Source organism: Pongo pygmaeus, chromosome 7 (assembly GCF_028885625.2).
Source record: "Pongo pygmaeus isolate AG05252 chromosome 7, NHGRI_mPonPyg2-v2.0_pri, whole genome shotgun sequence".
Classification (NCBI taxonomy): Eukaryota; Metazoa; Chordata; class Mammalia; order Primates; family Hominidae; genus Pongo; species Pongo pygmaeus.
Genome location: NC_072380.2, coordinates 114110050 through 114128033, shown reverse-complemented (window position 1 = coordinate 114128033; position 17984 = coordinate 114110050). Strand labels below are relative to the sequence as shown.

The following is a 17984-nucleotide window of genomic DNA, read 5'->3' as shown; positions in this document are numbered from 1 at the left end:
CAATTCCCACCTATGAGTGAAAACATGTGGTGTTTGGTTTTTTGTCCTTGAGATAGTTTGCTGAGAATAATGGTTTCCAGTTTCATCCATGTCCCTACAAAGGACATGAACTCTTCATTTTTTATGGCTTCATAGTATTCCATGGTGTATATGTGCCACATTTTCTTAATCCAGTCTATCGTTGTTGGACATTTGGGTTTGTTCCAAGTCTTTGCTATTGTGAATAGTGCCACAATAAACATACGTGTGCATGTGTCTTTATAGCAGCATGATTTATAGTCCATTGGGTATATACCCAGTAATGGGATGGCTGGGTCAAATGGTATTTCTAGTTCTAGATCCCGGAGGAATCGCCACACTGACTTCCACAAGGGTTGAACTAGTTTACAGTCCCACCAACAGTGTAAAAGTGTTCCTATTTCTCCACATCCTCTCCAGCACCTGTTGTTTCCTGACTTTTTAATGATTGCCATTCTAACTGGTGTGAGATGGTATCTCATTGTGGTTTTGATTTGCATTTCTCTGATGGCCAGTGATGATGAGCATTTTTTCATGTGTTTTTTGGCTGCATAAATGTCTTCTTTTGAGAAGTGTCTGTTCATATCCTTCGCCCACTTTTTGATGGGGTTGTTTGATTTTTTCTTGTAAATTTGTTTGAGTTCATTGTAGATTCTGGATATTAGCCCTTTGTCAGATGAGTAGGTTGCGAAAATTTTCTCCCATTCTGTAGGTTGCCTGTTCACTCTGATGGTAGTTTCTTTTGCTGTGCAGAAGCTCTTTAGTTTAATGAGATCCCATTTGTCAATTTTGGCTTTTGTTGCCATTGCTTTTGGTGTTTTAGACATGAAGTCCTTGCCCATGCCTATGTCCTGAATGGTATTGCCTAGGTTTTCTTCTAGAGTTTTTATGGTTTTAGGTCTAACGTTTAAGTCTTTAATCCATCTTGAATTAATTTTTGCATAAGGTGTAAGGAAAGGATCCAGTTTCAGCTTTCTACATATGGCTAGCCAGTTTTCCCAGCATCATTTATTAAATAGGGAATCCTTTCCCCATTGCTTGTTTTTGTCAGGTTTGTCAAAGATCAGATGGTTGTAGATATGTGGCATTATTTCTGAGGGCTCTGTTCTGTTCCATTGATCTATATCTCTGTTTTGGTACCAGTACCTTGCCATTTTGGTTACTGTAGCCTTGTAGTATAGTTTGAAGTCAGGTAGCGTGATGCCTCCAGCTTTGTTCTTTTGGCTTAGGACTGACTTGGCGATGCGGGCTCTTTTTTGGTTCCATATGAACTTTAAAGTAGTTTTTTCCTATGAAGAAAGTCATTTGTAGCTTGATGGGGATGGTGTTGAATCTATAAATTACCTTGGGCAGTATGGCCATTTTCACGATATTGATCCTTCCTACCCATGAGCATGGAATGTTCTTCCATTTGTTTGTATCCTCTTTTTTTCATTGAGCAGTGGCTTGTAGTTCTCCTTGAAGAGGTCCTTCACGTCCCTTGTAAGTTGGATTCCTAGGTATTTTATTCTCTTTGAAGCAATTGTGAATGGGAGTTCACTCATGATTTGGCTCTCTGTTTGTCTGTTATTGGTGTATAAGAATGCTTGTGATTTTTGTACATTGATTTTGTATCCTGAGACTTTGCTGAAGTTGCTTATCAGCTTAAGGAGATTTTGGGCTGAGATGATGGGGTTTTCTAGATATACAATCATGTCATCTGCAAACAGGGAAAATTTGACTTCCTCTTTTCCTAATTGAATACCCTTCATTTCTTTCTCCTGCCTGAATGCCCTGGCCAGAACTTCCAACACTATGTTGAATAGGAGTGGTGAGAGAGGGCATCCTTGTCTTGCACCAGTTTTCAAAGGGAATGCTTCCAGTTTTTGCCCATTCAGTATGATATTGGCTGTGGGTTTGTCACAGATAGCTCTTATTATTTTGAGATACGTCCCATCAATACCTAACTTATTGAGAGTTTTTAGCATGAAGGGTTGTTGAATTTTGTCAAAGGCCTTTTCTGCATCTATTGAGATAATCATGTGGTTTTTGTCCTTGGTTCTGTTTATATGCTGGATTACATTTATTGATTTGCATATGTTGAACCAGCCTTGCATCCCAGGGATGAAGCCCACTTGATCATGGTGGATAAGCTTTTTGATGCGCTGCTGGATTCGATTTGCCAGTATTTTATTGAGGATTTTTGCATCAATGCTCATCAAGGATATTGGTCTAAAATTTTATTTTTTGGTTGTGTCTCTGCCAGGCTTTGGTATCAGGATGATGCTGGCCTCATAAAATGAGTTAGGGAGGATTCCCTCTTTTTCTATTGATTGGAATAGTTTCAGAAGGAATGGTAGCAGCTCCTCCTTGTACCTCTGGTAGAATTCGGCTGTGAATCCATCTGGTCCTGGACTTTTTTTGGTTGGTAAGCTATTGATTACTGCCTCAATTTCAGAGCCTGTTATTGGTCTATTCAGAGATTCAACTTCTTCCTGGTTTAGTCTTGGGAGGGTGTATGTGTCGAGGAATTTATCCATTTCTTCTAGATTTTCTAGTTTATTTGCGTAGAGGTGTTTGTAGTATTCTCTGATGGTAGTTTGTATTTCTGTGGGATTGGTGGTGATATTCCCTTTATCATTTTTTATTGTGTCTATTTGATTCTTCTCTCTGGTCTTGTTTATTAGTCTTGCTAGCAGTCTATCAATTTTGTTGATCTTTTCAAAAAACCAGCTCCTGGATTCATTGATTTTTTGAAGGGTTTTCTGTGTCTCTATTTCCTTCAGTTCTGCTCTGATTTTAGTTATTTCTTGCCTTCTGCTAGCTTTTGAATGTGTTTGTTCTTGCTTTTCTAGTTCTTTTAATTGTGACGTTAGGGTGTCAATTTTGGATCTTTCCTGCTTTCTCTTGTGGGCATTTAGTGCTCTAAATTTCCCTCTACACACTGCTTTGAATGTGTCCCAGAGATTCTGGTATGTTGTGTCTTTCTTCTCGTTGGTTTCAAAGAACATCTTTATTTCTGCCTTCATTTTGTTATGTAGCCAGTAGTCATTCAGGAGCAGGTTGTTCAGTTTCCATGTAGTTGAGCGGTTTTGAGTGAGTTTCTTAGTCCTGAGTTCTAGTTTGATTGCACTGTGGTCTGAGAGACAGTTTGTTATAATTTCTGTTCTTTTACATTTGCTGAGGAGTGCTTCACTTCCAGCTATGTGGTCAATTTTGGAATAGGTGTGGTGCTGAAAAAAATGTATATTCTTTTGATTTGGGGTGGAGAGTTCTGTAGATGTCTATTAGGTTCACTTGCTGCAGAGCTGAGTTCAATTCCTGGGTATCCTTTTTAACTTTCTGTCTCGTTGATCTGTCTAATGTTGACAGTGGGGTGTTAAAGTTGTGTGGGAGTCTAAGTCTCTTTGTAGGTCTCTAAGGACTTGCTTTATGAATCTGGGTGCTCCTGTATTGGGTGCATATATATTTAGGATAGTTAGCTCTTCTTGTTGAATTCATCCCTTTACCATTATATAATGGCCTTCTTTGTCTCTTTTGATCTTTGTTGGTTTAAAGTCTGTTTTATCAGACACTAGGATTGCAACCCCTGCCTTTTTTTGTTTTCCATTTGCTTGGTAGATCTTCCTGCATCCCTTTATTTTGAGCCTATGTGTGTCTCTGCACGTGAGATGGGTTTCCTGAATACAGCACACTGATGGGTCTTGACTCTTTATCCAATTTGTCAGTCTGTGTCTTTTAATTGGAGCATTTAGCCCATTTACATTTAAAGTTAATATTGTTATGTGTGTATTTGGCCCTGTCATTATGATGTTAGCTGGTTATTTTGCTCGTTAGTTGATGCAGTTTTCTTCCTAGCCTTGATGGTCTTTACATTTTGTCATGTTTTTGCAGTGGCTGGTACAGGTTGTTCCTTTCCATGTTTAGTGCTTCCTTCAGGAGCTCTTTTAGGGCAGGTCTGGTGGTGACAAAATCTCTCAGCATTTGCTTGTCTGTAAAGTATTTTATTTCTCCTTCACTTATGAAGTTTAGTTTGGCTGGATATGAAATTCTGGGTTGAAAATTCTTTTCTTTAAGAATGTTGAATATTGGCCCCCACTCTCTTCTGGCTTGTAGAGTTTCTGACGAGAGATCAGCTGTTAGTCTGATGGGTTTTCCTTTGTGGGTAACCCGACCTTTCTCTCTGGCTGCCCTTAACATTTTTTCCTTCATTTCAACTTTGGTGAATCTGACAATTATGTTTCTTGGAGTTGCTCTTCTCGGGGAGTACCTTTGTGGCATTCTCTGTATTTCCTGAATCTGAATGTTTGCCTGCCTTGCTAGATTGGGGAAGTTCTCCTGGATAATATCCTGCAGAGTGTTTTCCAACTTGGTTCCATTCTCCCCGTCACTTTCAGGTACACCAATCAGACGTAGATTTGGTCTTTTCACATAGTCCCATATTTCTTGGAGGCTTTGTTCGTTTCTTTTTATTCTTTTTTCTCTAAACTTCCCTTCTCGCTTCATTTCATTCATTTCATCTTCCATCACTGATACCCTTTCTTCCAGTTGATCGCATCGGCTCCTGAGGCTTCTGCATTCTTCACATAGTTCTCGAGCCTTGGCTTTCAGCTCCATCAGCTCCCTTAAGGACTTCTCTGCGTTGGTTATTCTAGTTATCCATTCGTCTAATTTTTTTCAAAGTTTTTAACTTCTTTGTCATTGGTTTGAATTTTCTCCTGTAGCTCGGAGTAGATTGATTGTCTGAAGCCTTCTTCTCTCAGCTTGTCAAAGTCATTCTCCGTCCAGCTTTGTTCCATTGCTGTTGAGGAGTTGCATTCCTTTGGAGGAGGAGAGGCACTTTGCTTTTTAGAGTTTTCAGTTTTTCTGCTCTGTTTTTTCCCCATCTTTGTGGCTTTATCTACTTTTGGTCTTTGATGATGGTGATGTACAGAAGGGTTTTTGGTGTGGATGTTCTTTCTGTTTGTTAGTTTTCCTTCTAACAGACAGGTCCCTCAGCTGCAGGTCTGTTGAAGTTTGCTAGAGGTCCACTCCAGACCCTGTTTGCCTGGGTATCAGTAGCGGTGGCTGCAGAACAGCGGTGGCTGTAGAACAGCGGATCTTGGTGAACCGCAAATGCTGCTGCCTGATCGTTCCTCTGGAAGTTTTGTCTCAGAGGAGTACCCGGCCGTGTGAGTTGTCAGTCTGCCCCTACTGGGGGGTGCCCCAGTTAGGCTGCTCAGGGATCAAGGACCTGCTTGAGGAGGCAGTCTGCCCATTCTCAGATCTCCAGCTGTGTGCTGAGAGAACCACTACTCTCTTCAAAGCTGTCAGACAGGGACATTTAAGTCTGCAGAGGTTACTGCTGTCTTTTTGTTTGTCTGTGCCCTGCCCCCAGAGGTGGAGCCTACAGAGGCAGGCAGGCCTCCTTGAGCTGTGGTGGGCTCTACCCAGTTCGAGCTTCCAGGCTGCTTTGTTTGCCTAATCAAGCCTGGGCAATGGCAGGCGCCCCTCCCCCAGCCTCGCTGCCGCCTTGCAGTTTGATCTCAGACTGCTGTGCTAGCAATCAGGGAGACTCCGTGGGCATAGGACCCTCCAAGCCAGGTGCGGGATATAATCTCCTGGTGTGCCGTTTTTTAAGCCCGTCGGAAAAGCACAGTATTAGGGTGGGAATGACCCAATTTTCCAGGTGCCATCTGTCACCCCTTTCTTTGACTAGGAAAGGGAACTCCCTGACCCCTTGCGCTTCCCGAGTGAGGTAATGCCTCGCCCTGCTTCAGCTCACGCACGGTGCGCTGCACCCACTGTCCTGTACTCACTGTCTGGCACTCCCTAGTGAGATGAACCTGGTACCTCAGATGGAAGTGCAGAAATCAACTGTCTTCTGCATCACTCATGCTGGGAGCTGTAGACCAGAGCTGTTCCTATTCGGCCATCTTGGCTCCACCCCCCTTGGTGCCTTTTCACCATCCTCTTCCTCTTTCTTGCTGCTTCTGGCTGATCAGAGGCCCCACTGTAGAATTCCTGAGTCCCCAAAATCCATTCCCAAGTTTCCAGATCACTATCCTTTTGCACCCCACCTCCTATGAGGGCAGCCTGTGTCTAATTTGCCTCTCTCTCCAGCACATGGCAAAACATCAGGTCCAGAGTAATTGAACTGAATCAGTGTAGAGAGTAGAAGACAAGAGCTGGTACTGAACTTCACGACACTGACAACCGTCATCACCTATCCAACCAGCGTCTCATTCCAGGTAGCTGGGTGGCACACGTGGCGAGCACCTAACAGCAGGACTGTGGCTGCCACGGGCCAAGGGGGAGGCTGCCTCAGGAGATGTGGAGACCAGCTCGTGTCCTCAGCTGGACCTACTTGGGCAGCTGGGGAGAGCACCAAGACCTCCTAATGAGGCTGTGGAACACAGTCATGACAACAATCCTTGGGGCCCATTTCTAATCCCAGGATCTCTCCAGAAGGCTCTGCAATGAGCGCTTCCTCCAGGCCCTAACTTCCCAGTCCCTGGTCTAGGCACAGAGGCTGCTGGAGATGCTGCTGGGGTTGAAGTTGGTCAAGGGAGGCTTCCTGAAGGTAAATGTTTAGCCAAGATTTGAAAGCTGCAAACATGTATAGACAGAGAGATGGGAAGATGTAGAAGAATGTAGAAATGCTACTTGTTTGGAACAGAGCTGCTCATGGACAGTAGTTAAAGGAGTGTGGGTGGCTCCACAGAGTGGTACCCACCAAGGAAACCCCAGCAGATACTGGGATAGTGCATCCAGGTGTTCACATTCGAGCCAACAGATCTTAGGGAGCCTGTGGGTTCCAGGGCAAGAGATTGTGAGAAAACTGCAGTTAGAGCCACATGGTTTCAGCCTCCATGCGGAGGTTGGTGCAGGTGAACTAAGGAAGCCGAAAGCTTTTGTGGGAATTCAAGGGCGGGCGAGTGTGCCTGGGAGTGAGGATGGGCAGAAGCAAGTGAACAGAACCAACTCCCTGCCCAAAGGGACTGGCCAAGAATAACCACCCTGGGGAGCCTGCCGTGGTCACACAGAAGCCTTGGAAGTTCTTCAGCCCTCTTCATATTTAACACTGGGGTGAAGCACAGTAAAGTAACTTTACCAGGAAATCCCTGCTTTGTTGAAGCCCAGGACCTGAAGGCAGGGTGGGCAGCTAGAATTTTCCCACGTCACATAGAAACCTCCCTCCAACAAGGTAAAAATCCCCAACACTGGCTGCACAGAAAGCACCAGACACTGTTGTTTTACTCTTATGTTATGAATATTTATTTTTTCTCCTTAAAAATGTACAAAAAATAAAATAACTGTATTTATAGTTTATAGATTCCCCCTCTCCCATTTACAAAACTATTAAGTTACATTTACCTTTTTTTTTTAAAACATGAGAGCAAATTGTACATATATCGATCTCCCTTGCTTGTCTTTAAGAAAGGGCCGTTCATAGCATTTGGCACAAACCCTCTATTTCTGTTGCATTTTCATGATTTTAAATAAGAAGGAAAATAAACATTTGATTTATTTTACGCTTCCTAAGTTTCTGGGCAGGGACATGCCTTACTCTTTTAGGAACCAATTCCAAGATGACATCTGACTGCATTTTTCTGTTGGTCCCAACTTCTAAACACTCATAAAGTCTAAACAATTTGGAGATGTATGAGGAAAAACTCTTGTTCTGTTCAGTTCAGACTTTGTAAAAAAAAAAAAAAAAAAAAAGAAAGTAAAGAAAAATGCTCATTTCACATGTCCGTGATCTTCCATGGATTTGTTTAAGCTTATTTGAGTTTGATTAATTTAAGGGACAAAAAAGAAAAGGCGGCAAGTTTTCCTATCTCTTTGGAGTGTTTTGCTCAGGAAATTTTGCTCATCAAAGTTCAGCTAACATACACAGCGGACACATCAAAGGCAAACTGGGATGCTCCGAGGACGCAGAGGGGAATGGATCAGAAGGGATGTGGCACTTGGCACCACCCTCTGGTGGCACTGGCCTCATATCCCTTGTTGTGGCAATTGTCACCAACATGATTGCTCAAGGACTTAGGAAACATGCACAGCATCTTCAATTCATCTTCTGTCTTAGGGCAGGACTGGCAAACAGTTTCATAAAGAGGCTGGAGAGAGAGGGGTAGGTTGCCTGTGTCCGGCTGCCAAATCTTTGTCTTTTTCCTACTCTGGAGTCCTATGCCCCAGCCCGAGTATTTGCTGTTGTTATGTCTGCCAATCGTGTTTGAAACTATTCCTAACCCTAGGAGCATGGGAAGTGCATAGTACAACATGTATTTCCAACACTGAATTTGTCCATCTCCAAACAGAGCCCCATTAGTACCCTGGAGGATTCCCCAAGCTGCTGGTCCGGGGCGTGGCAGTCAGAGTAGAGGAGGAGGGGACAGACTGGAGCACAGCTGGATCCACGATGCAAACCTTTGGCACGACAGAAGGGTCAACATGCCCAGAGGACACACAGCAAGGTGCCCTGTCACTGCCGCTCAGAGATCTTCTTGGGCACAGCACCTGCTCTCTGTCCCATTCAATTCCTCCGCAACCTCAAGGAGAAACAGCTGAGCTAGAAGCAGCCCCTCCATCCTGCTCTGCATCTCAGGGGCAGATGAGGTGGGAGCGCAGGAAGCCCTTAGAGAGGGGGCCTCCAGGTAAGAGTCAAAGTGCTTTACAAACAAATCTGGGCCTTTGAAGAGAACCTGTCCTAGACCCAGGGCCTTGGGTGCAGGATGTGTCTAGCTACCAAAAAGCTAATGCTTCAGCCCACAAGGGTGAACGCACACCCCTAAACCTGTCCCCTCAAAGAGAACAGTGGCCCATGATGGTGCATCATTTTGCGATTGTTTAGGGGAGTGTTTTTCTCTTCCAGCTCCCAGGGCATGTAGCAGGAGACCACAGCTTCTCTCTCCCAGTTTGCCTCCTGAGGCTTGTTTCACGGGAGCCAGGTATCTTGGCACATTCTTTCTCACTCACTTCCTTAAAACCCAGCACCCAGGAGTGAGGCAAACAATCCCCCCTTTCCGTCTGGTGGCCCAGGAGGAAGCCCCAGCCTGCCGACTCAGAGCTGAGCTGTTCACAGCTCTCACACGGCAGCAGGCCTTTTAAAGGGCCACTTGAGATGAAGGGCGTGTTTGTAAACTGGGAGGCACAGCACAGTGTCCAGGATTCTCATGATAGCCAAGGAGCTCTGCAGCAGGCCCAGCCACAGGGCCCTGATGGCAAACCCCCTGCAGAGGCTCTCCAGAAAGCTCAGGCCGTGCCCGCAGCCAAAGCTGGAGAAGGAGCTGGGGTCTCAGACAGGATGACCTTTCCCACGAGACAGCGCAAAGGGAAAGTCAAGCAAAACACATCATTGTGAGATAAACGTGGTGGCCTCGAAGGAGAGTCATGCCCATGGAGAGGGAAAGGGGGCTTCCTCTGGGGACAGGGAACGAGCCCCCAAGTATGCCCATTGCAGAGTCCATCTTGGCGTCAGCTGCAGTCACCTTAACATCCCAAAGGCCCTCTCCCTAGCCCTGCAAGTCTCCTGAACAGGCACAGAGGCAAAAACCCCCGTTAAAACGGTCTCCAGGTCTGTGTCTCCTCTAGGCCAGTGGCAGTAAACATGCCCACATACCACAGGTAAAATATATTATTACAATATTATAAACACTATGTACAATGCAGACAGGCAGACTTTCTGTGTTACTTACTAATTACACGGTGACTGAATGTCTTCCTGTACAAGGCCTGGTGGCCACTTGCTGGGAACCCTGGAGGTACGTAACAAGACAACCTTCCCCAGAGCAACCTAAAGGTGTTTGAGCAGAAAGTGGGCATCCACCTCTTGCCCACCTATAACTACTGCCCCCAGAAGTAGCTCATTTTGTCCAGCCACTCGGGAGATGTGGAGGGGTGAGAAAGAAGGGATGGGAATTGTTTAGGCTGTTCGGGATGAGTGTTTCTCTTGAAGGGGGAACGCTGGACGGTCTCATCTGGAGCTAGCAGTGACCTGCAGAGTCCTGGCGGGCCTGGACCCGGGCTCCAGGAAAAGGTGGGCAATAAATAGGAATCCAAAAAGCCTAAGGCACCTTCCTGAGGGGCTCAGGCTTCAGCTCCGTGGTAGGTGCCAGTGGATGGGCCAAGCACACCAACAGTGGGGCCTGTCCCTTGCCCCACTCCCCAGCACAGTCTTGTAACAGCAGTTGTGAGATGGGTGAGATGGGTCTCCAGGTTCTGGGGCCGGGCCTCTGTCTCTCTCAGGGAGGAACACACTGAGAGCTCCAGCCAAAGTGGATGCCAAACCCAGGGCTAGATTTCCATGAGCGTGACCTTGAAGCCCTCCACCATGCTCTCCATGTTGAGGATGAAGGTGTCCTCGTTCGAGTAGTGCTCGATGATGTTGTCATCCATGTTCACCAAGATGCTGCCATGGAGGGGGAGGGGTGTGAAAAACAAAGACGCCGTGAACAATGTGCCCAGGGCAAGGGGAGCTCCAGGCTGAGGGTTCTCGTAGCCATTCTTTTGCAGTGGAGGCTGGGAGGAGTGGAGGAGAGAGGACACAAGGCAGGGAAAGACCCTCATTCTGTTTTCTTTCCCCAAAAACTAGTTTGAGGAAAGCAAAGCTTCAATTTCTCAGAACTAACATTCAACCCAACCCGCTTGCATTATAGATGAGTAAACTGAGGCCCAGGGAAGTTAGGAAGCCCAGAATCACAGAGTTACTGATTACCAGGGCCAGGACCTAAATCATTAGGCTCTCTAACTCTTTTCAGTAAACCATATTGCCTCTTGAAAATGCGTTTTTAAAAATGCGTTGCCTCTGCTCTTAGGAGGAAGAGGAAAATAAGCAAGAATTGCAGTTACCCTTTTTTGAGCATGTAATATGACCTTGTATTCAGTTCTCACAGCAACTGTGAAGGTAGGTGTCATCGCCATTTTGCAAATGAGAAAACTGAACTCAACAAGGTTAAATTGTTTCCCCAAGTTCATTCAGTTAGTGCATGGCTGAGCTTGATTTTGAAATGAGCTTTACCTCATTCTGACATTTGTACTTTACCACCTGTGACCTACTCCTGTGGCTAACTATCCCTGGTAGAGTTTTAAGAAAGCCAGCAGCTTCCAGACTTCCTTAATTTCCTTAAGCCAATTTCATGATTTGAAGTCAGACAGATGCTAGTTTGAGAATGAACCACTGACTCTATCATTTTACAGTTATGTGTCAGCAGGCAAACTGTTTAGCCTTTCAGAGCCTCAGTTTATTCTCCTGTAAAAATAAGAACAGTCACTTAGCTTTAACGGATTGTTTTTATGATAAAAACATTTAGCACAACACCTGATACAGAGCTTGATGAAAGCAAAATGTTATCATCAGCATGTACCTGTGCACTGAAGATTTCTGCTCGGCAGTAAGACTGTGAGACACCACTCAAATCTCACTGTCAGTAATACCCCCAGCCTACTACATTGACCTCGGCAAGAAGTATAATGTGCATTTTACTGAATCTTCCAACAAGAGCTCAGGTGGAAAGGGTTTCCTGTCAGATCCTCCAATCAACCAACAGGACTCATCACTCAGAAAGCCTGAGCTTCCCAGATAATCCAATTTCCTTTATGCAAGTGATCCGGAGAAGAGTTGACTCATCTTCTGCCTTTTGTAGGAAAATACCCCAGAAGCTGAGTCAACAGATACCCTCTCCTGGCGCTTACACTAGCTCCTGTGGGCCCTACTCTTAGACTCTCACACATAGGAAGCTCACACAGAAAGTCAGACGGCAGAACGTGGGAGCTAAGCACTTGAGCTTTGAGGACACAGACGGGTTCAAATCTGTCCTCTACCTACTGAACATGAGACCTTGGGTGACATGCTTAAGCCCCCTCTGGCTTGCTTTCTTCATCAATAAATCAGAGATAAGAGATTCCACCTCATAGAGTGGTGAGAACTAAATAGAAGAATACATGTAAAGTACTTAGGAAGGGACCCCAAACCTACTGAACACCCAGTAAATATGATCTATTGTTCTTAACAATGAGAACACACAGGGCCAATGATCATTTGAGAACATTTTCTTGATAATTACCTTAGAAGAATCCCCTATGTTCCAAACCATTTTTTGTTCCTAGTATGCCACCCAGAAACCAACCCCAAGGGCCATACGTGATTCCCTATAAACTCCACTCCCTGCAGAAAGGTGACTTTGCCATTCTCCCCAGTGTCCTCAGCACCTCCAGACCTCTGTGGTCTTCCTGCTCGTCTTGTCATTGAAATAGACATCTCAGTTGACACAGTGCCAATGCACTGCCTCCCTCCCTCCCTCTCTCCCTAAAGATCTTCCAAATGCAATCTCCTCTGCAATTCTCTGGAAGAAGGACACAATTTTTGTGAAAAGTGGGCAACAGACCTAACAAAAGACAGGCATCATTTTATTTTTAAGGAATCATGTGGACTTGACTGATTTGAAAGTCAATTTAAGTTCAGTTTCTTTCTTACCCTTTTTTGCTTTTCTTGTAAAGCTTTGCTATCTTCTCCACGGGCAGCCCATATTTCTCAGATATCTGTAATACCAATAACAAGAAGGCAGATGAACACAGAAGGACGCCCAACTGGAGGCAAGGGGGAAAGTTCCAATTTCACCCCCTTGGACATTTTCCCAGGGATAGAGTGCTCTTCACTCATGAGTCAAACTCTCAAAACACTCATTTATGAGCCTCTCCCTTTGGATAGACTTTAAATCATTCAACAAAAAAATCCAGCCTCGTGGGAATTCAATCTATGATAAAAGTGGCGTTCCAGGTCAGTCAGAAAAAGATGGACTGTAACTATGATGTTGGATGAAATAGTAGCCATCTAGAAAAAAATTTAACAAGTTACATTGGATTCCTTCTCCACTCCTTTCACCAAAATACATTTGATACAGATCAAAGATTTACATGTGAAAGATGAAACCATAAAAGTAGAGGAAGAAACCATGAGTTAATTTTTTGGATAGCTGTCATCTTAAAGTAAGGAAGACCTTTCTAAACAAGACATGAAACCTAAAGAAAAAGGTCAAAAGGTTAATAAAAACAACACAACTTTAAAAATGCAGTACAGAAAAAAAAAAAAAAACTAAAATGCTGAACACAAAAAATATACTGGGAAACATTTTTGCAACAGAAATGACAGACATGGAACTAACTTCCTTAAGTTAAAAAGAACTCCTGCAAATCAAAAAAAAGATCAGCAATTCAATGGGCAAAGGAAGAAAAATCCTGAAGAAGCAATTCACAGAAGAAAAATAATTGGACAACAAGCATATAAAAAAATGCACCACACTGTCATAATTTAAAATTTTCAAATTAAAGCAAAGTAGGATACTACTTTTATTTTTATTTATTTATTTATTTTTTGAGATGGAATCTTGCTCTGGTGCCCAGGCTGGAGAGCAGTGGTGTGATCTCGGCTCACTGCAACCTCTGCCTCCCAGGTTCAAGTGATTCTCCTGCCTCAGCCTCCTGAGTAGCTGGGACTACCCGGCTAATTTTTGTATTTTTAGTAAAGATGGGGTTTCACCATGTTGGCCAGGCTGATCTCGAACTCCTGACCTTGTGATCCACCCACCTTGGCCTCCCAAAGTCCTGGGATTACAGGCGTGAGCCACCGCACCCGGCCTATTTTTCAAACTAACAAAAAACTGAAACTTGATAATACAGCATCAGCCAGAGTATGAGAAACAGCAATTCTCATATTCCATATTGTTACTCTCAGATGCAAGAATAACATGCTCAACCTCTTCAAAAGAAATTTGGCAGAAGCTATTAAAATTTAAAATGCATATATCCTTTTACCCACATATTCCATATCTAGCAATCAGGTCTACAGAAATACATTCAGATGTACACAAAGATTTTCAAAGCATCACTGTTTAGGATAGAGAAAACTGCATATAACAAACATCCGTTAAACACATTTTAATAATTCACACTTAAAAATCATGCAGTCATCAAAAGAAATGTGGGAAGCCTACATGAATTCACATTAACAAAAATATTCTTAACATATTGAGGAGAAAATACCAAGTTGCAAAACTGTGTTTATAGTGTGATCCCGCTTGTATTTTTAAATATATATATGTAAGTACATAGAGAATATCTGAAGGACCCACCAACATATTAGCAGGGACTACCACTGAAGAATGGACAGAAACAATGAGATCCTTTTACTTTTTATTTTGAAAAATTCTGTTCTATTTATTTTTACAATCATTGTGTTTCACTTTTATAAATATAAAGTAGTAATAGTTTACAGATGGATTCAGGAAAGCCCTGCCCTAAATGTCTTTCATACCCTCTCTACTCCCAAATCAAATCTGCCTGCCCCTTCTGAGCCCAGCAGCTGGTGGGGCTCACAGGCAGCTGAGAAAGGTGAAGTTTGAAACATGGATTATTGGAAAGTCTAGCAGAGGCTGGAAAGAGAGGCTGAAGAGGTCTAGAGCAGAGCTGGAGGAGCTTTGGATCCTAAGAAGAGTTCACTCTACAGAGACTCACAGATTCCCACCCTTCCATCTGTCTCACCCCACAGGAAGAACTCCCCATCCCCTAATAAGGCCCGAAGGCACGGAACAGGTGAGCAGAGAGCTGGGAGAGCAAAAGGAGACTGGGACCGAGTAGCAGGCCTGACAGACATCACTAATCCATCACTGATGAGATCACCTCACAGCCACACCTGAGCCAAACGAGCCAAGGATGAAAAACAACACATCCAGTGGGGGTCTTTGGACTGCAAAGAAAATTGGCAGAACTTTTGTTGGAGGCATCCATTTGAACAGAACATAAAAGAGCACTTAAGAAAAACAGAACACTTGTGGAGCACACACAAGCAAAATTCTGATACACAAATATGATTATTGATCTAAACATTTTTTGAAGTTGAGCAAATGAATGAAAGGATAGGTGGTCAATTTAGCAATCTCAATAGTGTCAGAAAAAATCAAGTCAAAAACAATTTCAAAGTGCAAAGCAAAAGGATAGATCATAGATGGATATCATGACGGAAAAGAAGAAAGACTTGAAAACATCCTGCAACTTCCTGGAGAGAAACAGCAAGTTACCCCAAAAAAAGATAAGCCTGGCTTCAGTCTTCTCATCTCAACACTAGAAACCAAATGACAGTGGACAGGAACTCTTACAGACTACAGGAAAAAAGTATTTCACTCCGTAAATCCCATACACCAACAAGCTATCTCTCACTTATCAGGGTGAAAGAGCAGTGTATTTCACCCAAATACCTCATTTGAAAAAATACAGTCAGCCCTCAGTATCTCTGGGTTCTGCATTCTTGGATTCAATCAGCCATGGATTGAAAACATTAGAAAAAATGAAAAATAAAAGTACAATGGCAAAAAGTAATATGAATCAAAACAATACAGTATAACAATTATTTGCATGGCCTTTACAATGTATTATGTATTATAAGTAATCTAGAGATTATTTAAAGTATATGGGAGGACGTGTGCGTGTTACAGGCAAATATCTATGCCATTTTACATGAGAGACTTGAGCATCTGTGGATTTGGGTTTGGGGGAGGTGTCCTGGAACCAGTCCTCCCCAGGACCTCAAGGGACCACTAGATTCACAAAAGTGCTCCAACCAAATAGCAAATGCATCCAAATGGAGACATCAAACTAGGGAAAAGGGGAAGGAAAAAAGCTACCAGTGTCATGCTGTAAACTTGAGTATATATAGCAGGGGTGTCCAATCTTTTGGCTTCTCTGGGCCACATTGAAAGCATTGTCTTGGACCACACATAAAACACACTAACACTAATGATAGCCGATGGACTTTAAAAAAATTGCAAAAAGATATTCCTAATGTTTGAAGAAAGTTTACGCATTTGTGTTGGGCCATATTCAAAGCTATCTTGGCCCACATACAGCTTGCAGGCCATGGGTTGGACAAGCTTGGCACATAGGGTTATGTGGACTGCAAATGTGAAATGTATGTGCTAAATAAAGATTCTTGAAATAAAAAGGACAAAGGAAAATCTAATCGTTTTCTAGAAATAAAGCATCAAACTAATTTTGCAAAATCTAGAAGTTGGAAGTTGATGGGGAGAGGGTAGCATTTCAACTTGCTCATTTTAGTGAGAGCAGGGAAGGCAAGGGAGAAAATACAGCTCTAAAGTCTCAGCTCACAGAGGGAGGAGCGGAGCTGGAAGGCGCTAGTGGAGAAAATAGTTGGAAGTTTATTTTCGAATAGTAGCGAAGAATTACTTCAGGATTTTGGAAAATTTAGGAAACATAAATAATAATTTTCAAATTTAAAAGTTGAAATACAACAACTTAGAATCTGACTGCAAAACTAAAGAGAAAGTAAGAAGAAGCCACAAAATCAAATAAATAATAAACAAAAAGATGGAAGAAATACAATCAAGTGTATCAGTTATTACACCAAATGAGAATAAACTTCATTCTTCCAGCAAAAGCCAGAGTGTCTCAGTGAGTATAAAAGAAAATAAATAAATAAATAAATAAACAAAGAGAAAGATAAAGAAAGAAGCCCAACTGCATGGTGTTTAAAAGAAAAGCACTGAAGACAATGTGGTGAGTGAAGGATGACTGATGGGTGACCATACCAATCAAATGCAAACAAGGCAAAAGAGGAGTGACAAGGTATAATTTAAGGTTGACGAGGTTAAGAATGGATATGATATAATGATATGATATATGGATATGAATGGATATGATATATGATATAATGATAAAAAGCACAATTGATGGAGAAGCTACAGCAATCATAAAACTTTACACATCTGATAACATGGCACTTAAGCAAAAATTATTATAGGTAATTGTTACAGATGTAATAATTTTTGCTTAAGTGCTTTGCTATTGCAAAATGAAAATGCAATTATTGTGGGAGATTCACTTGAAAACCTTGAAACAATGCAATCATAGTGAGAGATTTCAATAGACCTTTTTAAGAATTGAACAAATCTAGTAGACGGATAGGTAAAAACAGTTGGATAGTATAACCATTACACTTTATATAATATAATAAAAATATACACACACCTATACACACATAGACACATTTATATATAGATATACACACACAAATATTATAAATATTATATATCCTAAAGAGATTCTCCCATGGATTGGGTAACAAAGATAAGCTACATTGAATCATAATTCAATAAAATTAGAAATAAAAATGTTATAAGTTTCCAGAAATGTTTAACCTCTTTGAAATACTTCTACGTAACCCTGGCTGTATAGCAGCTCACTATCTCTTTAGAATATCAAATTCCTTTAGCGACTGCTTGAGAAGATATTGTATCTGTCTAAACAAACACTAGAAAGTTTCCTTGAACATCTTAATGCTGTTAGTGCTGTTTCCAAATCTGGCGAGACACTCAATAATGTGCAGTTGACATAGCTTTCATCACTCCTCCCCCAAAACGCCGTTTTGAAGAATTTATGTTTTTTTCTCTCTTCCTCCCATGTCTGGCATCTGCAGTGTTTGTCATGTCTCCTGGTGGCCATACTTGCACATGCAAATTAAAAGGGAATTGCCAAGGGGAGCTGGTTCTGCATCCAGAGGGCTCTGAGCGAAGCTTTGCTGAAGGGATGAAGGAAAAAGGACCCCAGACGTAGCCAATTCTCAGGAGTCAGCTCACTACCTTCCCCATTCCCTGGGATTCTAGAATGACCCAGTTAACAGAGCTGGTGACTAGAAAAAATCCTTGAAGGACAACCTGCTTCCACATCATTTCTAGAGCTGCCATTTCCTCAGCATGGTTGATCTTAACCTGGGGGTCTACAGATGCCCAAAGAGTATATATATGAACTTGGATGAGGAAAACATTCATCTTTATTTTCACTAACCTCAAACTGGAATGTAGCATTTTCTTCAAGTATGAACATAAAGTAACATTAGCAGTACCGGTGTCTTTTTTAACAATGGAAATCACAGATATTTCATGTCATATTAGAATCCTGCAGATGTTCCAAAATACTGATGACATTCATTCATCATACTT

The 17984-nt window shown here is 42.6% G+C and overlaps 1 protein-coding gene across 1 annotated transcript in view; it reads right to left on the bottom strand.

The window, feature by feature from the left end:
- Nucleotides 1-7230: 7230 nt before the first annotated feature.
- The window catches only part of GRHL2 (grainyhead like transcription factor 2), a 183207-nt gene continuing 172453 nt past the window's right edge, over nt 7231-17984 (bottom strand). Inside the window, exons 15-16 of the mRNA XM_054499136.2 lie at nt 12452-12516; nt 7231-10387 (exon numbers count right to left, since the gene is read on the bottom strand). Coding sequence (XP_054355111.1) covers nt 10273-10387; nt 12452-12516 — 180 coding nt within the window. The 3' untranslated portion in view covers nt 7231-10272. The remainder of the gene's footprint in view (nt 10388-12451; nt 12517-17984) is intronic.